This window comes from Aethalodelphis obliquidens, unplaced genomic scaffold, assembly GCF_003676395.1.
Source record: "Aethalodelphis obliquidens isolate GAN/ISIS:26980383/991018 unplaced genomic scaffold, ASM367639v1 scaffold1, whole genome shotgun sequence".
Taxonomy (NCBI): Eukaryota; Metazoa; Chordata; class Mammalia; order Artiodactyla; family Delphinidae; genus Aethalodelphis; species Aethalodelphis obliquidens.
The window spans coordinates 83,333,675-83,359,472 of NW_020837945.1; the positions used below are offsets into that span (position 1 = coordinate 83,333,675).

The 25,798-nt window shown below is 36.9% G+C and overlaps 1 protein-coding gene across 7 annotated transcripts in view; it reads right to left on the minus strand.

Moving 5' to 3' along the window:
• The window catches only part of KLHL24 (kelch like family member 24), a 39,407-nt gene that overhangs the window by 12,754 nt on the left and 855 nt on the right, over positions 1-25,798 (minus strand). For 3 of the 7 annotated variants that reach the window (XM_027110740.1, XM_027110709.1, XM_027110716.1), the window contains exons 2-6: positions 21,622-21,752; positions 20,156-20,197; positions 15,405-16,385; positions 3,916-4,100; positions 2,638-2,756 (exon numbers count right to left, since the gene is read on the minus strand). In XM_027110740.1, the coding sequence (XP_026966541.1) occupies positions 2,638-2,756; positions 3,916-4,100; positions 15,405-16,324 (1,224 nt within the window). In that variant the 5' untranslated portion in view covers positions 16,325-16,385; positions 20,156-20,197; positions 21,622-21,752. Of the gene's footprint in view, positions 1-2,637; positions 2,757-3,915; positions 4,101-12,429; positions 12,522-15,404; positions 16,386-17,119; positions 17,193-20,155; positions 20,198-21,621; positions 21,753-23,998; positions 24,018-25,798 lie in introns of those variants that run through there. The other 4 variants (XM_027110729.1, XM_027110722.1, XM_027110734.1 and 1 more) reach the window with 4 other exon arrangements.

The following is a 25,798-nucleotide window of genomic DNA, read 5'->3' on the forward strand; positions in this document are numbered from 1 at the left end:
CCTAAAAAAGAAAAAAAAAAGCTCTCCTGTTTAACACCTATAATTCTTTTAATGAACAGTCATCATCAACTCTTTTCTGCATCCATATCTAATTAACTATTAAGTTCTACCAAGCGTTCTTTCACAGCATCTCTCACGTCTGTCCCTTCCTTTTGTTTCCCACTGCCACCATCCTTGGGGTCCATATCATTTCACACCTCTCAATCTCCTGGTCTCCACTCTTGTACTCTCTGAACCACAGATTAATCTTCCTAAAACACCTCATCAACTCCTTTTACTAGTTTAACAATGAATGCGTAAGGGTCAAGGCCAAATTTTATACATTGTCATTCAAGTGTGTCCACAAATCTCTTTCTGTACTCTTCCAAATTTCCTCAGCAGCTAATGCTATTTCAATCTTGCATTTCTTACATTATGTGAAAATTATCTGTTGGTGGGTTTGTTCTCCCAACACCAGGCAGCCCAGAGAGGTTAAGTAACTTATTCAAGGTCATGCAGCTAGAAGGGGTATGGAAACTGTGGCACAATGTAGTACTTAAAGGTATGGGCTTTGAAAGCAGGAGAGGTAGGTCCATCTTTAGCTCTGCCACTGCAAGTAAGACCTTGCTTGGGCAGTTCACCTATCTTCTCTGAGACTCCATCTTAATTTCCTCAATTTAAAAATGTAGACAATAATAGTACCTATCACATAATATAATTTTGAAGATTAAACTTTATTACTATTCCCCTACCTGCATAAACTAAAAATATATGCTGTGCGCCTTAAGATAAAAAGCCTCTAGATTAGGAAAATCTGAGCTTTTACCCCTGCTTTATCACTTTCTGTGCAACCTTGGGCAAATGACTTGATCTCTCTGGATTCAGTTTCTTTGTAAACTAAAGAAGTTACATTAAATATTCTCTAAGATGCCTTCTTGCTCTAAGATTCTATATTCCAAATCATCCTAGGTTTCCTTAACAGAGTGCATTTACAACTTTAAATAACTTTCTGTGTTTGAATTCAGCCTATATTGTAGTTTTTGGGATAACTGTTTTCCATGAACTGAGTACTTGCTGTGTAAGGCAGGAAGGATTCCTTTTATTTCTTGATTTAGTGCTTCCAAGTTTTGGGCACCTTCAAGTCAAATATACTAATATTTGTCAAATAAATTTGTGTTCATCAATCCATATATGATATTTGAGACATCAATCTTTTTCACATGCCTCTGTATGTTCAGACTAAATAATTATAATGTTTTTAGTAAGACCTCATCTCTTTTCAACACCTTAATTATTTTAGCTGCCACTTTCCAGTAATATTTTGTCATCCTTGAGGTATAGCTACCAAAACTGTATATAATATAGTAGGTACTAACAAACCAGTGGTTTTAGAAAATACTCTATTAGTATTTTATTTCCATTACATCTACCTCAAAGTCCTCATTATTTCATTGCTCTTATAGACAGCAGCAACACAGTAGATCAATACCCTTAGGAATTAACAATACCTTTCAAACTGCGCTTTAAGAAGCTCTAGTATTCTATAGTATAGCGATTTCAAGACCTTTCTGTGGGGAGATAGGAGGAGGGAATCAGAACTGATGGGTGGCTGAGTAGGAAGGGTTCCTGGCATTATCTCTGTTCCAACTAGAGCAGTTCTGCTTTCTCACTGGTGGCTCTAAAATATCTTCAAGAGAGGGCTTAAGAGGCAGCAATCTTTTTAGAAGAGAGTACTAGGGGACCAGACAAATATATACGTGCAGTATATTCAATATCTTATGATAACCTATAATGGAATATAAGCTGCAAACAAACAAACAACACCCCTAAAACACGAATCACTATGCTGTACACTTGAACACAATATTGTAAATCATCTATACTTCAAAAAAAAATGTGCGAGCAAGTACGCTGCTTTTATTTAGATTGCTCATTAATTTGAAGTGGCTTTGGAGGAGATGATAGAGACAGAGGCAGGGAAGGGCTACAGAGTCCAAGTTAGCCCTTGATACACAGCTGTATTTTTATCTGCTTTATGTAATAGCTTTTTATATTAGATTTAACTTCAAAAAAGTTACTAGTCTACTAGTGATTCAAAAATCACTAGTCTACAAGTGATTCTCAAGTTCCTAAGGACAGTAAATGGTCCAGAATCAAATTATATGTTTTTCATATTTATTAGCTGCAGCCAATAATAAGTTTGCTTTAAAATATGTTGGTGAGTTTATCTTAACACTTGTTTTGTCCCTACTTGTACAAATAAAAAAGATAAAATAATATCACTCTACATAAATATATCTTGGCCTGAATGCCAAAGTCAGTAAAAGGAAAAAGATTGCTTGGATTAGACATTGGCCTGTTTTTGTACTTGATGTAACTGCTTTATTTTCCAGTGCTTCTCAGTCATTTAGACTGCATTGGTGCCTGAGAAGAGAAATGTGCTGCACTGCTACAAATTCCTAGTTGGGAGAACAAAATATCCATTCAAAAGTACAGTGTCAAATTGTTTATATCTTCAGTTTATGTATTGAGGTTAGAAATGGAAGGAAATACAATCTGAGTTCAAAATACCCAGAGGGTGAGTAAAATCAAGGATTCATCTGTGGTATTCATTCTGGAAACGTAACAGCAATAATAATAAAAAGTGGTTTCTCTTACTTTACCAAGGAGGACAGCCATTTTGTGACGCCATCTGCCTTTATTTAGAGAAGCAACTCTGATCCAAATATTCAACTGTGAGTTATAAATCCAGACATCACGGCCATTGATTCTTCCACCTTTAAATGCAAAACAATGCACACACACTAACATGTGTATCACCAAGGGATCTTTGCCAAAGGCATAGATAATGAAAACATTGAGTTATTCACCCAGTCCGAGAATTTGAGGATTCAGTTCAATAAATGAAACAAGGACCCTCTTAAAACTTAAAATGCAAATGGTTCTACAGAGCAGATTTAACTTTGTCAGTTGTTATCCTGAGAAATAATAACTATATGTCCCAAATAATAAAATGCAGAATATGAATTTACCAAATGTGTAAGACTGTTCATTTAAGAGTCAGACAACAGAAGCACCCAGACAAAAGAGTTATTCTAGAAAGATTTTTAAAAATCACCCGTTTTTTAAAAAGCATACCATTGTACAAAATAAAGTATGCGTTGTTATATTGTTCAACGTGTAGTAATATAGTAACCTGCAAAGGTGGTAAAATTAAATTTAACTAACAAATTAATCAACAAACTTAATTAAACTTCAGATTATAGATCCTATAGTTATACTTTGTATATAAGTCTGTCACTTTATTGTCTGTTTGATTTTAGAGGTAACATATCACATATTATAATAAAAGTTCAAGTTAAGAATTTTAAGGAAAATCCTATTTCATAAACGTTGGGGAGAATTTCAGAAAACATGGGTGGATTAGAGATGATTAACTGAGTACTTTTCATTTTGTATACGTTACTGTGTTCCTTAAAACAAAGTAAACAGGTAAAAGTTTTAAAAATTGTACCATATTCTATATGCATTTGAGAGCATTTAAAATACGATATGGCCTATTGTTTAGTGCAGGGAACATAGTCAATATCCTGTGATAAACCAAAATGGAAAAGAATATGAAAAAGAATTTATATATGATAACTGAATCACTTTGTTATACAGTAGATATTAACACAACATTGTAAATCAATAAAATAAATTTAAAAAATATGATATAGTTGAAGGCATTTTCTGGGGAATCTTTTGTAAATCATTCTGCATCATCTTGTGCCTGTTTTTAAGAGCAAAAAGTCATTTTCAGTTTTATTTGTTGTATAATATGATCTGCCTAAGGTGGGCATATCTACTTTCACTGTTTTCTTTTGACACTTATGGTTTAAAATGGCCAAGCTGTGATTAAATTAAAAGTAGCTACTGTAATAATTCTTTATTTACCTGAAACAAGAATGTCATTCCTTAGAGCACAGACCGCATACTCTGATTTGGTAAATTCTGGAAGCTTAGCCAAAGACTTCCACTCTCCTGTCACAGGATCATAGCACTCAGTGTATGGAAGATTAAATCCTCCAACTCGTTCACAGCCTCCAACGACAACTATCACCTCAGAATAGCCAGTTGACCTAAAATAATTATTATAAGAATGCAAAATTAAAATACCCTCAAGATTGTTTAAAACCCTAAAAGCATACCATTGTCATAAAGAAAGTAGAACACTATTATAAAGTGAACTGTTTATTCTCTCAGTATATGCCAACTAATACAGCTTCCTAATTTACTGACTTTGAGAACATTTACAAGGGATTTAGTGATATCATCTTTCCACAGAAAATTTCTATGGGTATTTTTTTCTATGAGTTTTACCTTAAAAGTTATAAAATGGTCCAAAGATCCTACCTAATTCAATTGGAACCCTGGTAATATCAAGGATGACTTTCGAATGCAGTCTTGCAGCAATTCAGATATGCATAACCACACAAGGTAAGATAATGCACTTTTTCTAAGTGTAGGAAAATGGAGCTTTTTCATCAGATTGCTAGTTCTAAAAAAACATTCACAGTACAATCTAAGTACCCTTTAGAGAAGTATATGTACTTGTTCAGACACTAGTTTTAAAAATAAACTTGGGCTTCCCTGATGGCGCAGTGGTTGAGAGTCCGCCTACTGATGCAGGGGACACAGGTTCGTGCCCCGGTCCGGGAAGATCCCACATGCCGCGGAGCGCCTGGGCCCGTGAGCCACGGCCGCTGAGCCTGCGCGTCCGGAGCCTGTGCTCCGCAACGGGAGAGGCCATAACAGTGAGAGGCCCGCGTACCGCAAAACAAAAATAAATAAATAAACTTTTTTTTGGCTGTACCTCGTGGCTTGCGGGATCTTAGCTCCCCAACGAGGGACTGAACCTGAGCCCTAGGCAGTGAAAGCGCAGAGTCCTAACCACTGGACTGCCAGGGAATTCCCTAAAAGTAATTTTTCTAAAGTTAAGTAAATTAAGGTAATCCAGTTCAAGGTGTTGGGTGGTCACTAAAGATGTTAACAGAGTTTATAACAAAGAATGCTAAAGGAAAAAAGCAAGATGAAAAATTGTACAGAAGGTCTGATCAATACTATGTAAATAATGTGTCTGGAGAGAGCATACCAAAGTGCTAATGATGGTTTTCTCTGGATTGTGTGGCTTCCTCCTTTATATCAACACAAATTTTCAAAACAATAATGAGCATGGGCTACTTTTAGAGTGGAAAAGACAACTTTTAAGAGCACTAAGGGAATCCAAAGTTTACGTTAATTACTGGCTTCTTTTACTTTGTAGTTTAAAAAGATACTGACAGGAAAAACTAAAAGCTTATCCAAGACTTTTCTTTTTGTTCATAAGGCTCATGGAAATGAAAAAGTCTTGTAATTGCATTTTATGACTGCTACGATATTAAGTCTCACAAAGAAAAATGCTAACAATGCCTCTTCTCTTACTTAAATGTGGAGGGAAAAAAGACAACATCAGAACACTTATTTGTAGTTTTAGAGTGATGTTTTACAATTACACTAGAAAAAAACAAAGTAAAGTGACATTGGTATGTCCCTTTAACAGAGCTGCTATATTCTAGCTACACTTACAGCTATTTCAACTAACAATCATTCACCTAGTCCATGCCAGGCATACTTTTTCCATTATAAAATCAAAAATATATACTGTAGAAAAGAATTTTGTTCACAGATGCAATAAAAATTACTTTCAGGAACCCAGCAAATTATATTACCCTAACCTAGAATATAGTAAAATATTATCAGAAGGACTCAAATACTATCAATAATATTTACTATTTTCCAAATAATTCCCAAATGAAAATATTAAAAGTAAATAGTGGACAACACCAGACACTTAGTAGTATAACTAATGACTAATTTATCCTTCTTTCCATAGAAGTATTATTTCCTAAAATCTTACTTAAAATACTTCTGAGACAAACCCAGGTGATATTCCTCAAAGTCTTATTTACTGATTGAACAAAACAAAAATTGTTAAATACTGTCACTGGGGTTCAGTCACTCCTAATAGTTTTAATACAAAATGAAGTTAATTATTACATAGAATTTTGACAGAATTTTGTTTTATACTTTCCTTATAGCAGTTTACTTGTTTTATACTTTCCCTTTGCTTGCACTTGCTTGCTTTTTCAAGACTTCTTAGCCCAGTAAACATATATTGTCTGTTTTGCACCTTGGAACAAGAAGAGAAAACACCACAAAAAGCTAATGGCTAAAACATTTAGTCTCACTAAATAAGGGATTATTTTAGTGTCTATATGTGTAAGTATCTGAAAGGATCAGCAAACTAGTAATTCTGCCTGACTGAAGGTCTTATTTGCGACCAAATGGCTTTTAACTTAATTAGAGACAAATCTGGTGTTCTCATTAGAGACTGTTAACTCAATAAAATAGTTATTTTTATTTCTTGAGCTCAGAAAAATACTTATCTCAGGCAGGAAGATGATTGCCTTAAAGGAAATGAGTTGCTGCAGCTGATAACGGTGACTAGAATAAAAAAGTGGCCAAGATGATAGTATAGGATGAATAAAATTCTGGATACCCATGCAATCTATTTTTTAGGGTGAATGTTACTTTATTAACCCTTTTAAATGAAAATTCTGATTTTCTGCTGTGACAAACTAACAAATATTTGCTGCTTTAGTATTACGTCTCACCATTTGTTCCTATGAAAGTGGGACAAGCAAATTCTCTTTTTTCTACATTGGTAAATATTTTTTAAAAAGCCATCACACTCTTTTATCATAAACTTGAGAAAAGATCAAATTAAAAAGTCACATTCTTTGATTTATGTGAAAGATAAAATAATTATAAATCCACAGAATATTCTAAACCTAATCAGTAAAATGGATAGTAATTACCAGGTTCAGTTAAAAATCTCAAAAGGTGAAATAAAGGACTTGCTAGCTGAAATAACAGACCTACTTATTATCAATGCAAACATGCCAGAGACAGATGAACTGCCAAACTAACTTTCATCAACAAAAAGGGTTCAGGGCTTCCCTGGTGGCGCAGTGGTTGAGAATCTGCCTGCCAATGCAGGGAACACGGGTTCGAGCCCTGGTCTGGGAAAATCCCACATGCCACGGAGCAACCAAGCCCGTGCACCACAGCTACTGAGCCTGCGCGTCTGGAGCCTGTGCTCCGCAACAAGAGAAGGCCGCGACAGTGAGAGGCCCGCGCACCGCAACTAGAGAAAGCCCTCGCACAGAAACTAAGACCCAACACAGCCAAAAATAAATAATAAATTCATTTAAAAAAACAAACAGGGTTTCCCTGGTGGCACAATGCTTGAGAGTCCCTCTGCCGATGCAGGGGACACGGGTTCGTGCCCCGGTCCGGGAAGATCCCACATGCCGTGGAGCGGCTGGGCCCATGAGCCATGGCCGCTGAGCCTGCGCGTCTGGAGCCTGTGCTCCGCAACGGGAGAGGCCACAGCAGTGAGAGGCCCCCATACCGCAAAAAAAAAATAAAACAAACAAACAAACAAACAATATCTTAAAAAAAAGGGGGGGGGTCAAAAGGTGATCCTGGCTAATAAGAAAAATAACAATATATTTAAAAAACACAAAAGGAAATGTTTCCATATAGTGGGAAGTTGGAAGGGAGACGGGGGAGGTGTTAGTGACATAGTCTATTTACCATTCCAAGACTCAAAAATACCTGAAAACCAAGCCATCACACCAAAAACTGAACTTAAATAGAGATATGATACTTTAAGCCATAAAGAGAGCAAATGGCTCTCTAGTCTGCAGGATATGACAGTTAATAAACTTAATATATTAACTATATATCAAAAGAGGGGATTGGTCAGCCCTAGAAACAATAAGTAAATGAGTGAACAAATGAATGAAAGAGTAAATAATAATCACAGAGGCAAACATTTTCTGTGCCCATTCAAGTTATTGTCTAAAGGAAAAGAGAAACCTTAGCTAAGCTAACTAGAACATTACTGGGTTTTTGGTAAGAATATTTTATGGTAGGTGAGACTTTCTCAAGCCATACTAGCTGAGAAGACTCTGGTTCTAAAGACCTACTAGATCCCTTTGTTTGGATTCTAAACAACCTTTTTGAAAACTTTGGTTTCTCAACTGGTAACCTGCACATAGTAAGAGAATATGCTGGAAAGGGTGACTTAAAATATCTAGTCTGTTTGACAGTTCCACTTCTTATTGCCAATACATGTATATAAACTAAAAGATAAATGAGTTAATCAGTCTCTCATAATTAACATTAAATCTGCCCCTAACAGTCTGATCTTACTGTATCAAAAAAAAAAAAGTTTCTAAGCCTAGAGGAATCACTGGATTATGGTTCATCAATATAAACGAATATAAATGACCCCTTAAGAGGCTTATGCCAGCCATAAACCTAATGGCTTTCTAAACTTAGTAAGGACAGTTTCAGCTTGTGTGGTAAGGCTTTCCACCTGAAACTGGAACAGACAGAATGGGTTCTATAAAGAAATGGTTGTACTGAAAGATTCAAAATGTTTACTCTTAAAAATAAGCAATTATATAAGAATTTATTATCAGGAGCTGATCACAGGTGTGATTATATAGCCACAAAGATGTTCATCTCACTTACTGGTAAAAAATCAGGAAGAGTTCAAATTTGGGTGGGATGGCTATGGTTCACTGTAGATTTCATGTCATGAAAACATGTTTACCATCTATTAAATAATAACAGCAAACTATGAAATAGATTACAACTTTGTAAAAGAAATAATAAATTCCTAGAGAATAAAAGGGAAGAATAAAGCCAAATGCCACAGTGCTACCTCTCGGAGATGGGAATATGGATATTATATTTTATCTACAATTAACATAAATTACTCCACCCCCTCTTTTTGCCTCAAGTTAAGAAAGAAAAAAGGAGAAAACCCATACCTTTCTATTAATAGCCACTACTGGGTTGTCTGCTCTTACATATGGGACAAGCATTTCTGCTATCACTTTTCTGCTACATGATCCTGCTCCCAAGGCCACAGGTAACCGTTCAGAGAAGGCTGTCTAGCTGAATCAGAGATTATCTCTCCACATGAGATGGGAGACATTCAGTCTCTCTGAGTGACTGAACTTGTAATATAGAAACCAAATCCCATGAGTGGTCATATTCAACCAGACTAGTGAGAGAGAATGATGCAGACAATGCAGAGAAAAGCAGAGGCAAGCGTGAAGAAGACACAGCTTGGTTTCTGATGGCTTTTCCGTAGCCTGTTCTAGTCTTCTTGGAAGTCCTGTTGAATTTCTGCCCTCAGGTTCTACAAGATAACGACTTCCTGGACCCTTTTAATACATATATCTGCCTTCTATGCTTACAGCTGGTGAGCTGGTTTCAATTACTTGCAATCAGAATTCTGATACACTAGAGTTCAATGAACTGCAGAAAAAAACAACCTACAAACGGTTTTCAAACTCAGGAAAAGAGGCTCAATCTTCCACATTAAAGAAAGGCAAATCAAAATTATGGGATATAAATTTTCACTTTCCAGAGTAGCAAAGATTTACAAAAACTAATAATACACTGTGCTGGGAAAGGAGTGAAGAAATAGGGACTTTCGTATTTTTAGATGAAGTATAAATTGGAAGTCAATTTTTACAATATCTACCAAAATTTAAAATGCACATAACCTCTAACTGAGCAATTCCACTTCTAGTAATTTATGCTATAAATTATCAGACATATGTATAAGAATATTCACTGAGCACTGTTTGCAATGAAAAAAATCTGGAAACAACCCAAATGTCCATCACCAAGAGATGGATTAAATAAATTATGGTATCCATAAATGTGATACTATACATCTCTTTAAAAAGAATGAATTTGAAATTCTCCATAATGAAGAGTAAAAAAAAAAAAGAATGAAGACCTATAAGTGCTAATATAGAACAACCTCCAAGATTTTTTTTCGGTGCGCGGGCCTCTCACTGTTGTGGCCTCTCCCGTTGCAGAGCACAGGCTCCAGACGCGCAGGCTCAGCGGCCATGGCTCACGGGCCCAGCCGCTCCATGGCATGTGGGATCTTCCCGGACCAGGGCACGAACCCGTGTCCCCTGCATTGGCAGGCGGACTCCCAACCACTGCGCCACCAGGGAAGCCCAACTCCAAGATATTTTTAAGTGATTAAAAACAAGGTGCAGGAACTGTGAGAGAAGTACACTACGGTCTGTATAAAAAACAGTAGAGACGTATGTGTACACACACACACACACACACACACACACACACATACTTCTATATGCAAAGAATATTTCTAAAAAGTTAAAAAATACTGGTAACAGGGAGATATCCTTTGGGATGAGAACTGATATATCAAGGGTCAAGTAGAGTGAGACTTAGGCATGTATACAGTACTTTTATGTAAAAATGAATTCAAAATAACAATGAACTAACATGTATAAAAATGGTAAATCATGCATCCGATGATATAGTAGATTATCAGTCTTAAAAGGGACTGGAACAAAAATTCAGAACACTCAGTTCTAAAATTTTATTTCTTAAAAAAAATCTTAACCTTAGTCTTCTCACTGATTTACTCAATAAGAACTTGAACCTTGTCCTCATGACAATCAGGTTCCTATTTTCATTATATAGTAACTGCTTATCAGACAAGAGGTAGTAGAAAGTATTAGAAGAGACAAGTACTTAATTAACCAATTCCAAACTCAAAGTGATGAACTTATTAAATCTTAGCTATCTCTATTGTTTAATGGAGTGTGGCAGATATTTTTCCATAGTATGAACAATTTATACTTAAAATAAACCATTTGATAGCAAGCATTTCTGTCTCTCAAACCACATTTCCTATTCTATAACAGTATAGCTCAAATTTAAAATGTATTTTGATTATTCACAAAACCAGCAATAATTTTTATTAAGCATTTTTGTGTCAAATACTAGGTTATGCATTTTTCATATGACAGTTCTAGTCCTCACAACAATCTTACAAGGTAGATGGTATTATGCTTATTTTACAGATGAGGAAACTGACACATAGAGAAGTTAAAGTGCTTTGCCCAGCATCACAGAATTAACTAGTTATTAGAGCTAGGTTCTAGTCCAGAGGTCTATCTGATTCTGAAGCCAGTACTTTTGACACATCGTGGGGCTTGCACTATGTGTTTATTAAAAACACTATTATACATTAGTACAGAAATTTAAAGTTGTATAACATATATTAGTAAAAACAACTATTCCTAAGCTTTACTCCTTCTGTGATTGGTCTCCACTATTTCTTCTTTATATACCCAAGGTTTACAACTGGCAGTACCGATTATCAAAGTTTTCATGGTCTTATGTTCTATAGCCTCTTCCTAGAAACCTGCCATCACACTCCACTTCTAATATAATGTATCTTGGGTTTTTTTCTGCCATTTGAGACACATGGATGTATATAGGCAGACTATCCAGTATGGCTTGAGCTCTGGAAAATACTTGGCACACAATAAACACTAAAGAAATACTGGATGATGTGAAGAGTATAACCTAACTGCACAGTGGTGGGATGGGACTGTCACTACCCTAATCCAGAGCTGATCTTTGCCATCACTAATGGTGGAACAACCAGATACGCTGTGTCTCCCAACGTGATGCAATGTGATATATACATTACCTAGGATGAATTCTAATCAAAAATATTTAACTTGTCTCCATCGAGCTGAAGCTAACTTCCAGTTTCCAGGAAACAGCTAAATGCAGCTAAGTGACACCATAAGGAAGCAATCAGACTAATACAGAAGGTGGAATATTTTTCTGGTCAACTTGACCATGAACAAGTCAGAATCATAAAAAAGAAACTTTTGAAATAAAAGACTTCATGGAAATAACCAGGTGCAATAAGTAGTCCTGGACTGGATCCAGGTTCATTAAAGGACAGTTTGGAAAAGACTGGGGAAATATGAATATGGATTGGATATTAAATAATATGAAAGAATTATTCTTAACTTTGAGGTTAATTTTGCCTATGTTATTGTTTTAAAGATGCATCTTCAAGTAAATATATATATTTTATATATGTATAACTATATGTATATAATTAAAAAAAAAACATTGGCTGAATGACTGAACAAATGAAAAAGTCTGGGCTGGAGATATAGTTTTGATAGTCAATAGCAAGCATGGTAATCAAAACCATGAGAATAGATGAGACCATCTAGGAAAGTATCAAGGCAAGACGAAGAGAGATTAACCAAGGGAATATCAACATTTCAGACACTAGAAAAAGTGCTATCAAATTGAAAATGAGTAGCTAGAGAAGAGGACCATGAGGGAAATTGTACTCCTGAAGCTAATGGAAGAGAGTTTCAAGACAGATTAAAGCAACTAAAAATGTCAGATCCTAAACAGAGATCAAGGTGAATAAAGACTGAAAAGAGGCTAACAAATAACGAACAGAAGGTCACTGATGACCTGATTGAGAGGAGTTTCAGTAGACTGACTGGAGCAGAAGTCAGAGGAGTGAGCTGCAGTTGAAGAAGTGGAGGCATCACTCCTCTTACAAAGTTTGTAGCTTCTCAGAAAGATGAGAACCTGTATAAATAATACATATTGTTCAGATAAGGAAATTCGTAGTGATTAGTACTAACATGCAGTAACAGGTAAGTGGAAGACAGAATATAAAGGATAGAAGGTGATGGCAGAGTTGTAAAATAAAGGATTCCTCCAGATTCCTCACGTAATACATAAAATATAAGATTTACATAAAATAAATATCTGCTATTATATTTACAATAGTTTGCAAATTCAATAAAACTATAGTTTGATTTTTTTCCTGCTGGCCTCCTAAAGAAAAGTGATATCATAATCTTATATAGATGTGTTTCACTGTATGAAATGGATTGGTTCCCTTAAAAATTGGATCCCTTAAAATTGTAATTTTGTAAATCAAATAACTAAGAAAATCAGAAAATTCTCTAGTTATAACGTAAGGCTAATTACCTTTAGGCTGTACTCTGATTTCATTCCGGTCATATCTAACAAATAATTTTAATATAAATGACTTTTGATTCTACAACATATATTCCTTGGTCCCTATTCTAATCCTATGCAGATGGGAGATATGGGGGATAGATATTATTAACTCTATTTGACCCAAAACCATTCTGTCTGCCACAGGGGATTCTGTTTGTAAAAGTATACGATTCTACCCTTGGAAAGACCCTGTTTGCCCAGAAAAGTTCTGGAACAGTCCCAAAGCTGTTTAGCTTTCTTAAGTAATACATTTAAGAACCTTGGTCTGTCACATTCTCAGGCTCAGTCGAAGTCTCTTAACAGTCCTAAATGGAAGAACTTAAAAAAAATCATCAGTATATTTTATAGAATAAAACTGCAGTTTTTGTTCTTTGTTAAAAGACTAGGAGTAAAGTATTTTATATTTCTTTTTTTTTAATTTGTTTTATTTTTTTTGGCTGCGTTGGGTCTTCGTCGCTGCGTGCGGGCTTTCTCTAGTTGCGGCAAATGGGGGCTACTCTTCGTTGCGGAGCACAGGCTCTAGGCACGTGGGCTTCAGTAGTTGTGGTGCACAGGCTCAGTATTTGTGGCTCACGGGCTCTAGAGTGCAGGCTCAGTAGTTGTGGCTCACGGGCTTAGTCGCTCCACAGCATGTGGGTTCTTCCCAGACCAGGGGTCAAACCCGTGTACCCTGCATTGGCAGGCGGATTCTTAACCACTGCATCACTAGGGAAGTCCTTATATTTCTTTCTTATAAAACAATTACTTTTAACTAAAGTAGCCTGACTTTGAAGAGAAAATGCACTCTAACCCTAATACAAAGAAATATTACGTTAATTTTTTTTAAAAAATAAATTTATTTATTTTTGGCTGTGTTGTGTCTTCGTTTCTGTGCGAGGGCTTTCTCCAGTTGCGGCGAGTGGGGGCCACTCTTCATTGCAGTGTGCGGGCCTCTCACTGTCGCGGCCTCTACCGTTGTGGAGCACAGGCTCCAGACACGCAGGCTCAGTAGTTGTGGCTCACGGGCTTAGCTGCTCCACGGCATGTGGGATCTTCCCAGACCAGGGCTCGAACCCGTGTCCCCTGCATTGGCAGGCAGATTCCCAACCACTGCGCCACCAGGGAAGCCCCTACGTTAATTTTTGTAATAATAGTTACTTAATATTGTATCCAATTTATAAAGAAGTTCAGACTGTAAAGTACTGGGAGTTTTCTTAAAGTGGGTCAGACCAACACTACACTATATAAATAATAATGGCCAATAATTTGTAAAGCACTTCCTATGTACCACTTTCTATGCTGAGAAGCTTAAGGATTACTGCATTAAATAGTTTCAATGGCAAAACCTGTGAAGTAAGCACCATTTATCATAATTTTCATTTTACATATGAAGAAACAGATTAAATATTGCTATATCCAAACTAGTGTAGATTTTAAAGACATGTTATCTCACAGTATGCTGAATTTTAATTAAAAACATGCTATCTCACAATATGCTGAATTTTAATCACATGCCAAAAGAATGATAATCAAAATCAATGCCAAAAATGTGGTTTGAGAGCTACGCTATAGTAAATTTATAGAAAAAGTGGAGGTGGTATGGGAAAATAAACATCAGTTTCATACAATGTGAATATATTTAACACTATTAAACAGTACACTTAAAAATGGTTAGGATGGTAAATTTTATGTTATGTGTTTTTTACCAAACACACCAAAAAAGTTAGCTTTGTTAGAAAAATATTTAAAAGATTCTTTACTATAATATTTCTCACAATAGCCAATTTTGGCTTATTCACAGTAAAACACGTTTAATACTATTCCTTCCCTTATTAAGGCATAGAGATTATTTTTCTACAATTTATGAATTAAAATCTATAGGTGTTTCAAATCTAGTAACTGTGGCAATGAGAAAAGATCTGAAGCCTTGGTTTTACATCTGAGAACCCCCTCAATCTATATTAGCTTACTTACTTCACCTCTATATTTCATGCTATCTGTTAGGAAAACGGTTAGTCTGTGAATATACAAATTGTTTTTTATAAGTAGAGGCAGTCCAACAGAGTCTAACAAAGTCTAGCTACCTTACATCCAAAGATCTTTAGGGAAAAAAAAAGTGGAATAAATTTGTTACCCTACAAAGGTTAAGAGAAATTAAATATGTTGAAACATACATAGCTGCAAAGACCCTCTGCAGTGCCATCTCCTAGCTCAGAATAACAGTAACGAAAAATGCTATTGTTGAATCTAGTCTTCACTGGGAGAGAAATTCTAATGATTTGTAATCCAAAACAAATCTCAAATTATATAAAGCAACATGCAGATGATACATATAAATGACTACACTGAGATTACACTCAGGAAGTTTTAAAATATTTTAAAAACAAAAATTTTTGTTAATTATATTGTAGTTAATATGTAAACAGTCTTCTTACCTGCGTGGCCTTGTCCTTGGGGACATCATTTCATTCCCAAGTATGTGGTACCGTCTTGCTTCATGCAACAGCTGATAACACTCAGGAGAATTCTGGATCAGTTGGTCCACCTCAACTGTCTGAACAAAGTAGTTGGGATGCAACAGCGGGAGTCTCACATGTGTCAGGAGCTCATGTAACAGTGGTCTTCTCAGATCAACAGCACGATAGACCCAACGCATGACGGCTTCAAAAACCATCTCCTCTTTGCCAATGACAAGTTCATCACTACAAATATAATCAATAAGTTCATCTTTGTCAAGCTCAAGAAATTCTTCATGCTGGGACACATCCTCAAAAGTCTGTAATGCAAAATGCTTGCATTTTGTGAAGAGTGTTTTGAGGGAATGGGTATCAGCAAAGCGCTGGATTCCTAAGCAATTGCAAGGATCAAGTTGCTCCTCCAAGAACTTGGCACATGCATCACGGAGAACACTAATCTGAAAAAGGCTTGATGTTTCAAAGAGATACTGTACATTCTCTGTAGTGATCTTCACTTTTCCAGTATAAACATACTGCAAAAAACATTCCATAGCTTCAGCTAAAATACCATTGATCTCAACCAACATTTCTCGGCTTTCCCTGTGGTCATTACAAAACATAGCTCTGAAGTAGCTACTACAGGCTGAGAGAACAGCTCTATGGCAAGGAAATTCTTTTCCTTCCACACAAATGATAACATCTGTGAACAAACGACTATCTCGGAATTCATTAAATATCTGGAGTATGTTTTCAGCATGGGATGATCCTGAAGAGAAGTCAAAAAACTCACGGCCTGTCAGAGATTTAGGGTCCATTTCAAAAACTTTACGCTTTGTTGCTGGTGAATCACGCACTCCGAGATCCTCTCTGTTTAGTCTTCGTCCCAATATTAGTACCATTGTTACATCAGTTGACTATATAATTGTTGAGAAATAACTGTTAAGGATCTTCCTTATGTGGCTAAAAGTAAAAAAAATTAACCCATTTCAATATGCAGAAAGTTCAGTACTCAACTGACATTTCATTTTGATGTAAACACTACAATAAAATTACATAATCAATATATTTCATACAGGCTTTAGAGCACTATATCTCATTTTAATAAAAACTGATAAATAAAAATTTATACAATTAGAACATTAGGGGTAATTTGCAATAGTAGTCCTTAAACCCCCCCAGTTGAAAAGATGCTATGTAAGTTGTGAATTACTAATAACCTTCTGTTTCCCTTTTACACAACTGGGTTTCAGTTACTGAATGTAGAGTTAAGTCAGAATGCTGTAAGACACAGAACTTGAGTACATTCAAACCCTAATATAAATGTTTATTATTTTAACATAGTGCTGCTAAGAAGAATTCAGCTATATCTATCAATGGCCTTTAAAAATATGTATGTTGTTTGAACAGTAAGTAGATAGATTGCTTTCTAGCAATCTATCCTAAGGAAATAATCAGGATTATACGGAAAGATTTATCTATAGTTGTTCAATGCTGTATTAATAGAAAATACTTAAAACAACCTAAGTACCCTACAATAGCGGATTAGTTAAACCATAGTACCTATTAAGGATGGAACACAGTCCCTGCAGCCATTAAAAACTATATAGACTATTTAATGACATGGGGAAGCATTAACCAGGTAGTAAGTAAAAAGCAGATATCAAAACATATGCAAAAGGGTATAAATACACTACCAAATGTAAAACAGATAGGTAGTGGGAAGCAGCCGCATAGCACAGGGAGATCAGCTCGGTGCTGTGTGTCCACCTAGAGGGGTGGGATAGGGAGGGTGGGAGGGAGACACAAGAGGGAGGAGATATGGGGATATATGTATATGTATAGCTGATTCATTTTGTCATACAGCAGAAACTAACACACCATTGTAAAGCAATCATACTCCAATAAAGATGTTAAAAAAAAAACTGAAGCAAGAGTTAGAGCTGGACTAGGGGTATCTGATAAGAATTTTTCTCAGATTCTCCCCATTCTAGGTAGGTCTCTAAGAATTTTTATCTAAAGCAGCTGGGAGACTTATGAAGCTCTCTGTATGCTACATAGGCACAAATTATAGTATAGATGTATGTATGTATAAATGTTTTTACTGCTGGAAAAGGAAAAAAAATACACAAAAAACATACAAACAAAAAACATATGCAAAGAGGGGTGCAGTGGATAAGACTCTGCACTCCCAATACAGGGGTCCCGGGTTCGATCACTGGTCAGGGAACTAGATCCCATATGCATGCCGCAACTAAGGAGCCGACATGCTGCAACCAAGAAGCTGGTGAGCCGCAACTAAGGAGTCCATGTGCCACAACTAAGGAGCCCACCTGCCACAACCAAATAAATAAATATTTTTAAAAATACGCAAAGAAAATAAAAAAATTTAAGTATCATTACATCTAGGCATAGAAAAAAGGAGGCACGTATGTCAAATGATAAGTATTTATTTATCTTCTGTCTGCCTCTATTTTACCCAAAATCTGCACTATAATTATATAGTACTGGGTTTTTAGATTTTTTTAAATGTATGTTATTTATGCCCTGCTCCCTTTCACTGATAAGAAACATACTCAAATCTCCCTCAAAAACGGCTCTGAATAGGTAACTGATGGATTGAGGCACTGGACTATAGCTATCAATTCTCTTAAATTTTGATTTTTAAGGTGGTTCTTCTACTCCTACTCTCTTTTCACAAATCTCTATAAGTTGATATGTGATCCAAAGTGTTATTTGTAATTGGTTTCTACCTCCATACATTTAAAAAATATATAAATTTATTTATATTTAATTTTGGCTGCATTGGGTCTTCATTGCTGTGCGCGGGCTTTCTCTAATCGCGGCGAGCGGGGGCTACTCTTTGTTGCAGTGTGCAGGCTTCTCATTGTGGTGGCTTCTCTTGTTGAGGAGCACGGGCTCTAGGCACATGGGCTTCAGTAGTTGTGGTGTGTGGGCTCAGCAGTTGTGGCTCATGGGCTCTAGAGCACAGGCTCAGTAGTTGTGGCACATGGGCTTAGTTGCTCTGTGGCATGTGGGATCTTCCCAGACCAGGGCTCGAACCCGTGTCCCCTGCATTGGCAGGCGGATTCTTAACCACTGTGCCACCAGGAAAGCCCCCATACATTTTTGCTTTCTCAAAGTTTAAATGAAAATGTGTTCAGAATGCAAAACAAAATAACATACTGCAAGTACTAAGAATTTCCCTTTGGCTAAAAGTGACAAGTAGGAAAACATAAATGAAAAGACACTCTGCTTTCTGTATCCAATAATTTTACTGTATCTGGTATTTGTTATCTGGTATCTTATTGTATCTGTATCTGATAAATTTGGGGATAGCATATTGAGCGAGTTGGATTAATATAAGGCTGATTAAAATTTTATATAAGTTAAAGGTCTTTTTATGCTATTTTCTGCCCCTGAATTCTCACGGCTATTTTCTTTGATTGTTGACTGCCAAGAGGTCTTCCACTGCTTTACCAGAAAATCCTGAATTAGAATAGCTATAAAATCACCTGGTATTAAATGCATTCAACAGCAACAAGATACTTGTCTACTGCTTTGTATGTAAAAGAGACTATCTCATAGATCTGGGCTATTTCCTTCCAAGAAGCTTCTGTGTGGCTTTTTGGACAGCCTCACTTTCTCTGGACTTTCTGAGAACTCTTCCATGAACTAGTCCACAACAGCACGAAATATAAACTCTTTGTATTGATGACACACTAAATGATTTATGCAATTGTGTCTTAGGAATATGAGATGCATTTCAGAGTGTATCCTTTGGGCTTCCAGATGTAATTCAGTAGACTTTAAAATTAGACTGAATTCTTCTAAAAATTTAGCAAATATCAAAGCATCATTATTCCCATCAGGAAAAAGTAGTAAATAAGTAGGCAAAACATGACGACAATGTTTGTTCCCAAGAAATATAATGGCTGAAAATAATACCTACATGAGTTAGTGGATGCAAGGGTGACTGGACTCTCAATGACTGACTGCCAAAGACACATAATTTGTCTAGAAAAGGTAGTATCCCTTTCTTTCTCTCATTTCTTTCAGGAGCTTTATTCTTGGAACTAAACTCTCACTTGAAAGGAAGAATTTTAAGAGAAAGATTCTTCTGGTTAAGAGTACTCTAGAGTTTATTTCCAACTACAGAACTCATAAATGTTGTAGACCTAGTTTCAGATTGCTAGGTAGATTTAAAAATTACCTGTTTTTGGCCTATGTCCCAGAAAAATGAAGGGAGATAACTTATTTTAGTGTCTTTTGGACTGGAGAAACGGTAGAATAGGGACTGAGGATATTCGGAAGGAGTAGAAAGGAGTGTGTAAACAGTTTATCTGGGGGCTTCCCTGGTGGCACAGTGGTTACGAAGCCGCCTGCCAATGCAGGGGACATGGGTTGGGTTTGAGCCCTGTTCCGGGAAGATCCCTCATGCCACGGAGCAACTAAGCCCATGAGCCACAACCACTGAGCCTGCGCTCTCAACTAGAGAAAGCTCGCATGCAGCAACGAAGACCCAACACATCCAAAAATAAATAAATTTATTTTAAAAAAAAAAGAAGTTTATTTGGTAACAGAAAAGTCTGTGATGCTGCCTTCCTATCTGATCTTGAGGATAGAATTGTTCCCTGTTACTCTGATGGTCTGTGACCCCTGGTTGAAGGAAAATGATTTACATTTTCTAATAACAATGCTTAGAGAGTTTATAAACGTTATAAATATAATACCTTTTTAGCATTTGCTTGATCAAAGCCCCAGTTTTTCCACACCTAAAATAAATGGAAAACAGCAACACATAAATCAGATAGTAATCACTTTGTGTATCATTGGTGTTATTTACTAATATATTGAAAGAAGGTTTTAGTAGATTTCAGTTTGTGACTGGAAGTTAACTTCTGCATAGGAAAACCAATCCTGAATAATCCTTAAAGCAAATTAATAACTTTATGCTATATCTAAAATAGTTTCCTTATTTATCAACTTCCTTACTTGACAATTTTATCCTGCAGTAAGGTTTCTTGAGTGAAAGATGAGTAAACAAATATTCATGTCAACATCAAGCTAACGGTGGAATTGAGATGAGGAAACATATCCTATGATAACTCTGCACTGGATATTTGAAGAATGTCTGGTAACTAATGTTTCATCTGAGTTTGGGGTCATTAAATAATTCTGAGTTGGTCTATCAATACTACCCAAAGCAAACAGTTTAGTCATTATATATTTTATATAACTATGAAAGCAATGACAAAATCTCAAGTATTCTGGGTAATTCAGGAAAAAACATTTCAGTTTTTAATTCTTAGTTATCTAGATTATCCATATAGAATCACCATGCTTATCAAGTAATTATGTTAAATCTTTTAGTATATAAATGCATATTTCTTCTGCTTTTTTGATCCTTATAGACTTTAGTACCTGTAGAAACCAACAAATTCAGCACAATTTTTCATTGTTGTTGTTGGAAGGGGAAGAGAGGAATGCTTAAGAGAGAATACTGGAACCTTGAACTGTACACAGAATACCAACAGTATTTAAGCACAAGTGATTCTGGTTTCTGGCCTAGATATCTATAAATAGAACTCATAAATTCTTAACAAGTTTAGACAAATTCAAAAGTGGATCCAGAAAACCAAGATATGGACTACTGATTTTTTTCTACATGTATACACAAACACACATCTCTATACCCTGATTATTGTTTGATTGCGAAGTGAATGTTATCTTGCTTGTTTCCTTATTTGCAAAAGTCAATCTAACTTGTGTATATCTTGGTAAAGAATATTTCAACTTGGTCAAATTAGGGGACTGTTAGTCCTAGCTAAGTAAGTTTTTCCCCCAATAAGACAATAAGATCCTGAGCCAATGTAGGGATTCAAGTCAATTCAAGAAACAATTCTAGAAAGCCTACCCCCTGTCTGCCACTGGGGTGGTGAATATTGGATTCAGATCCAATTTTAGATGCTGTGGGGTTGGTTAAGATTAGAATCAAACAAGAACTCAAAGATTGATACTACAATAGATTCAAATTCTCAGTGTTTCTCTAGCAGAAAACACAAATTGTTTTTCTGCTGGAGTGCAAATGGGAATACATTCTCTCATGACTGATCTAGTCTAGAATTATACCTTAAGGAGTAGAAGGGCAAGGCAACTCACCCGGGCATTTTCTGCAGGGTTTTTAGGTAATACTTACCAACCTAATCAGTAAGGGCTAGGGACCAAGGAGGTCAGTGTAGGAGGTCCAAAGGTGTTATATAGTATCAGAATTGATTTTAGAGTGTAGAACTGCAATCAAGCTTATTTTTCCTTTAGCATGCAGGACCCCTATACAAAGAAACAAGTTACTATTAGCCTTAAGATAGCATGGATTAGTGAGGGGTTTACAAAGACTAATAAACACCAGATGGTAAAGGAAACTAACAACATTTTGACTAACATGGTCCCTGCAACTTGCAGTAATGAATTGCTACATGCTATGCTCCACACTACTACTCCATTTTCTCAAATTGAACTTTGAATGAAGAACAACATAGCAGAAACAGCAAAATTACTAAAGAATTAAGAGTTTTATCTTTAAAGATATACAGTAACTCAACAGAAGGAAAGTCAGAAAACACTGTAACATAGTAAATCTATTATTTAAAAATAACTAGGAAATATTTAACATGGAAGTATCTGAAACCAAGCAGTTTTTTTCACCACATTTTCTCAAACGCTAATTTATTTGAACCATTCTATTTAATGACCACTTTTTAAAAGTTGTAAATTTATACTCTTCAATTTAAACCTTTACTCTTGGAGTAGTGGTTCCTGAACCAAATTTTACAAATGCAACACCTAAAGTCCAGTCTTCAAGCTGTTATTTTCAACATTTCTCTTTTTCTTAATGAAACCACCAATAACATACTTACTCACCATAAGATATCAGAAACCAAAAAAAACCCTTAAATTTCTTTGTCTAGAATTATAGCAAGTGATTATCCCTTGTTTACATGAACCTGAAATAGTCAATACATTATTACTTTGATTAATGAGAGAAAGAGAAATAAGAGGTATCTGATGATGAAAAATTCAGGAGTTCTTAAGCAATGTGTCAGACTAAACAATTATGGTTCTATAACTGAAAAAAGAATACTGTCTTCTCCCAAATCACAGAACAAAAAAATTGAACTTATCCATTCACTGTTTCGCTCCCTTGCTTTAAAACTTTTGGCTACTAATATTCCCCAACCCCCAAAGGAAGGAAAAAAAATTGTTAATCATCATACTTGATATAAAGCTGTCCTACTGAACCTACTTGACATGTAAACTTAATGTCCTTGGTTTTATCTTGCTAGAAGATATCTAATGCATTGTTTTATTTTAAAATCTTAAGACCTGTAGATATATAGTTATCTTTTCTTTTAGCGAAATTGTTTTTGGGGGCTTCCCTGGTGATTCAGTGGTTAAGAATCCACCTGCCAATGCAGGGGACACGGGTTCGAGCCCTGGTCCGGGAAGATCCCACATGTCGCAGAGCAACTAAGCCCATGTGCCACAACTACTGAACCTGTGCTCTAGAGCCCACGAGCCACAACTACTGAAGCTCACGTGCCACAACTACCGAAGCCCGCACACCTAGAGCCTGTGCTCCACAATGTGAAGCCACCGCAATGAGAAGCCTGAGCATGGCAACGAAGAGTAGCCCCCGCTTGCCGCGACTAGAGAAAGCCCGCGCGCAGCAACGAAGACCCAACGCAGCCAAAAATAAAAATAAACAAAATAAATAATTTTTTTTTAAAAATTGTTTTTGGTTCTCTTATTAGAATTAATTAAATCTGCAAGGACATGACCCAGTACTCTGCCACTTGAACAAGTTTGAGATCCAACATTTTTCGTGACCTCTCTATGGATAAAAGCACTTTGAAGTCAGTGATTTTTATTTACCTTAGTGGTGATACAAATTATTTACAGAAGTAAGTTTTAGAAAGCACTGAGTAAAGAGCAAAGCCTAATGACTTTTATACATCAATTTAGCAGACTTTAAGATGTGCCAAATGCTGAAATATTGTAGCCCCTGGGTGATGAATTTAGGCAGAGTGACAAACTTTAATTTAAAAAAGCTAGTTTAGCTATTGTTTGTTTGTTTGTTTTTTGCGGTACACGGGCCTCTCACTGTTGTGGCCTCTCCCATTGCGGAGCACAGGCTCCAGACGCGCAGGGTCAGCGGCTATGGCTCACGGGCCCAGCCGCTCCGCGGCATGCCGGATCCTCCCGGACCGGGGCACGAACCCGTGTCCCCTGCATCGGCAGGCGGACTCCCAATCACTGCGCCACCAGGGAAGCCCCTAACTATTGTTTTTAATAGGAGAAAGAATAGGGTTTTAAAATATCAACAGTTGTTAAATGGCCACATACTCTTTGTTTCAGTCACAACAGAAATAGAATCATACAAAATATATATGCTTATATATTTCATATACTTATGAGGATATACTAGGATATTTTATTTACATTTTTTATACAATCCATACCTAAATATTTATTGAAAAAGGATGTCCCAAATTCCTAGGTAAGAAAAAAGTACATACAGGGACTTCTCTGGTGGTCCAGTGGTTAAGACTCTGCGCTCCCAATGCAGGGGGCCAGATTTCGATCCCTGGTCAGGAAACGAGATCCCGCATGCTGCAACTAAGAGATCCCCCCGTGCTGCAACTAAGACCTGGTGCAGCCAAATAAATAAATATTTTTTTAAAAAAGGAGTATATACAAAAAAATAACTGCAGTCCCTCATTTAATGAATAGTATTTGTTTTTCACAGGCTTGACCTTTGGGTTTTAATAAAATGGCAGAAAAACAAAGAAACTAATACAAAGTTTTCTGAAAAAGCATTAAGGTTTTAGCAACTTGGACAAAAGCCAAGAAAGTTTAAATTAAAGCTGATAGTAAACCCCAACTCAGAATATTATTTCTTCTTCCTGTTTAGAGACTAAACAGGCTTTGTCTGGATAAGCAGGCTTTGTCTGGATAAGCAGGCTTATGAGTGGTGGTTTTATTTTTTACAAAGGTTAGAGGTTTGCAACTTGTACTTATTTAGAAATGTTAAATGCCTTCAATGCACAAGAGATGAGGCAGTTCAGGATCACAGAAGCTGCTCCTTCGGGCATAGTCATCCCAACTTGAATTTTAAAAATAAATTAAGAATGCATACAATGAGAACTGTTCATAGTCAATTCCTGCTTCACTCAGGGCGCTCAATCTACCTCCTACAGAAATGCACTGTCTTGGGTGAATTCCTACAGATTTATAGGAAAATAAAATCTGATAAAACCCAAGTTACCTATTAAATCACAGATTAGGAAAACCGCATCTTCAACACACTGTGGCTAAAATGATTGTTCTTGTAGATTTTATTACTGTCATCATAGAAGAGTGAGCTATAATCCCCCAAACAAGGAAACAACTCATCTAAACCGGGGTATAGAAGAATCTTAACTTTTTTGGGGGGGCGGGGGGGAGGATATCCTCAAGTTATTTTTTTAAAAAATAGAATTCTAATTTTACATCTTAGTCGACAGCAAGCAGATTTTTCATCTATTTTACGTATTTGACAAAAACCAACCTCGCCGGTGGACATAAACAGTCTGTAGCTGCAAATACTAAGAGATGATTTTTAAAAAGCTGTTCAAGAGAGCAAGTGATTAATCATTAAAATCCACTAACATTAACTGCGAAAGCTCGCTGCCTCAGGAGTGACTGTGAGGCACTCTAAAATGTGGCTTTACGGTCCTTATTTAGCTATTTAAACCCTGTTTACAGAACAGGCAGGAACTAATTCGCCTGATGGCTTTCTTCCCACCATCTGGGTAGACAGGGCGACAGGAGTTAAAGAGGGATAATTTTCCGGTCCTCCGCGGGCCCCAGAACAGGCTGAGGCAGAAGCCGCGGCAGCTACCAAAGGATAGCGGGTCAGCTGGGCTTAGCTCCCGAGTCCCCCGGCTCGGCAGCGCGCGCCGCCAGATGCTCCGCTCGGGTCGCAGCTGCACAAGAGGCGAGCGCGCGCTCTCGCGTGTCCTCCAGATCACCTTCAAGGGGGCGGGGAAGAACTGCCTGGGCAAGTCCACCTCGCGACAAGACACCCACCAATAAACACTCGGAACTCGCCCAGTCGTTCCGCCCGAAAGCACCCGCAGGGCCCCAATCCCCGCCGCGTTAACAGTCTTCGCCCCGAGTGTCCAGAACCTGGGGGCGGGGCCATTAGGAACTAAATTAAGAAACCGAGGCCTGGAGTGGTGGGAAGGGGAGATTAGGCGGGGACTCCGCCGGCGGAACGCCCGCTCCCCCGCCCGCGCCCACTTCCGGGGGACCTTCTTTCTAGGGCCCGGCTCCCG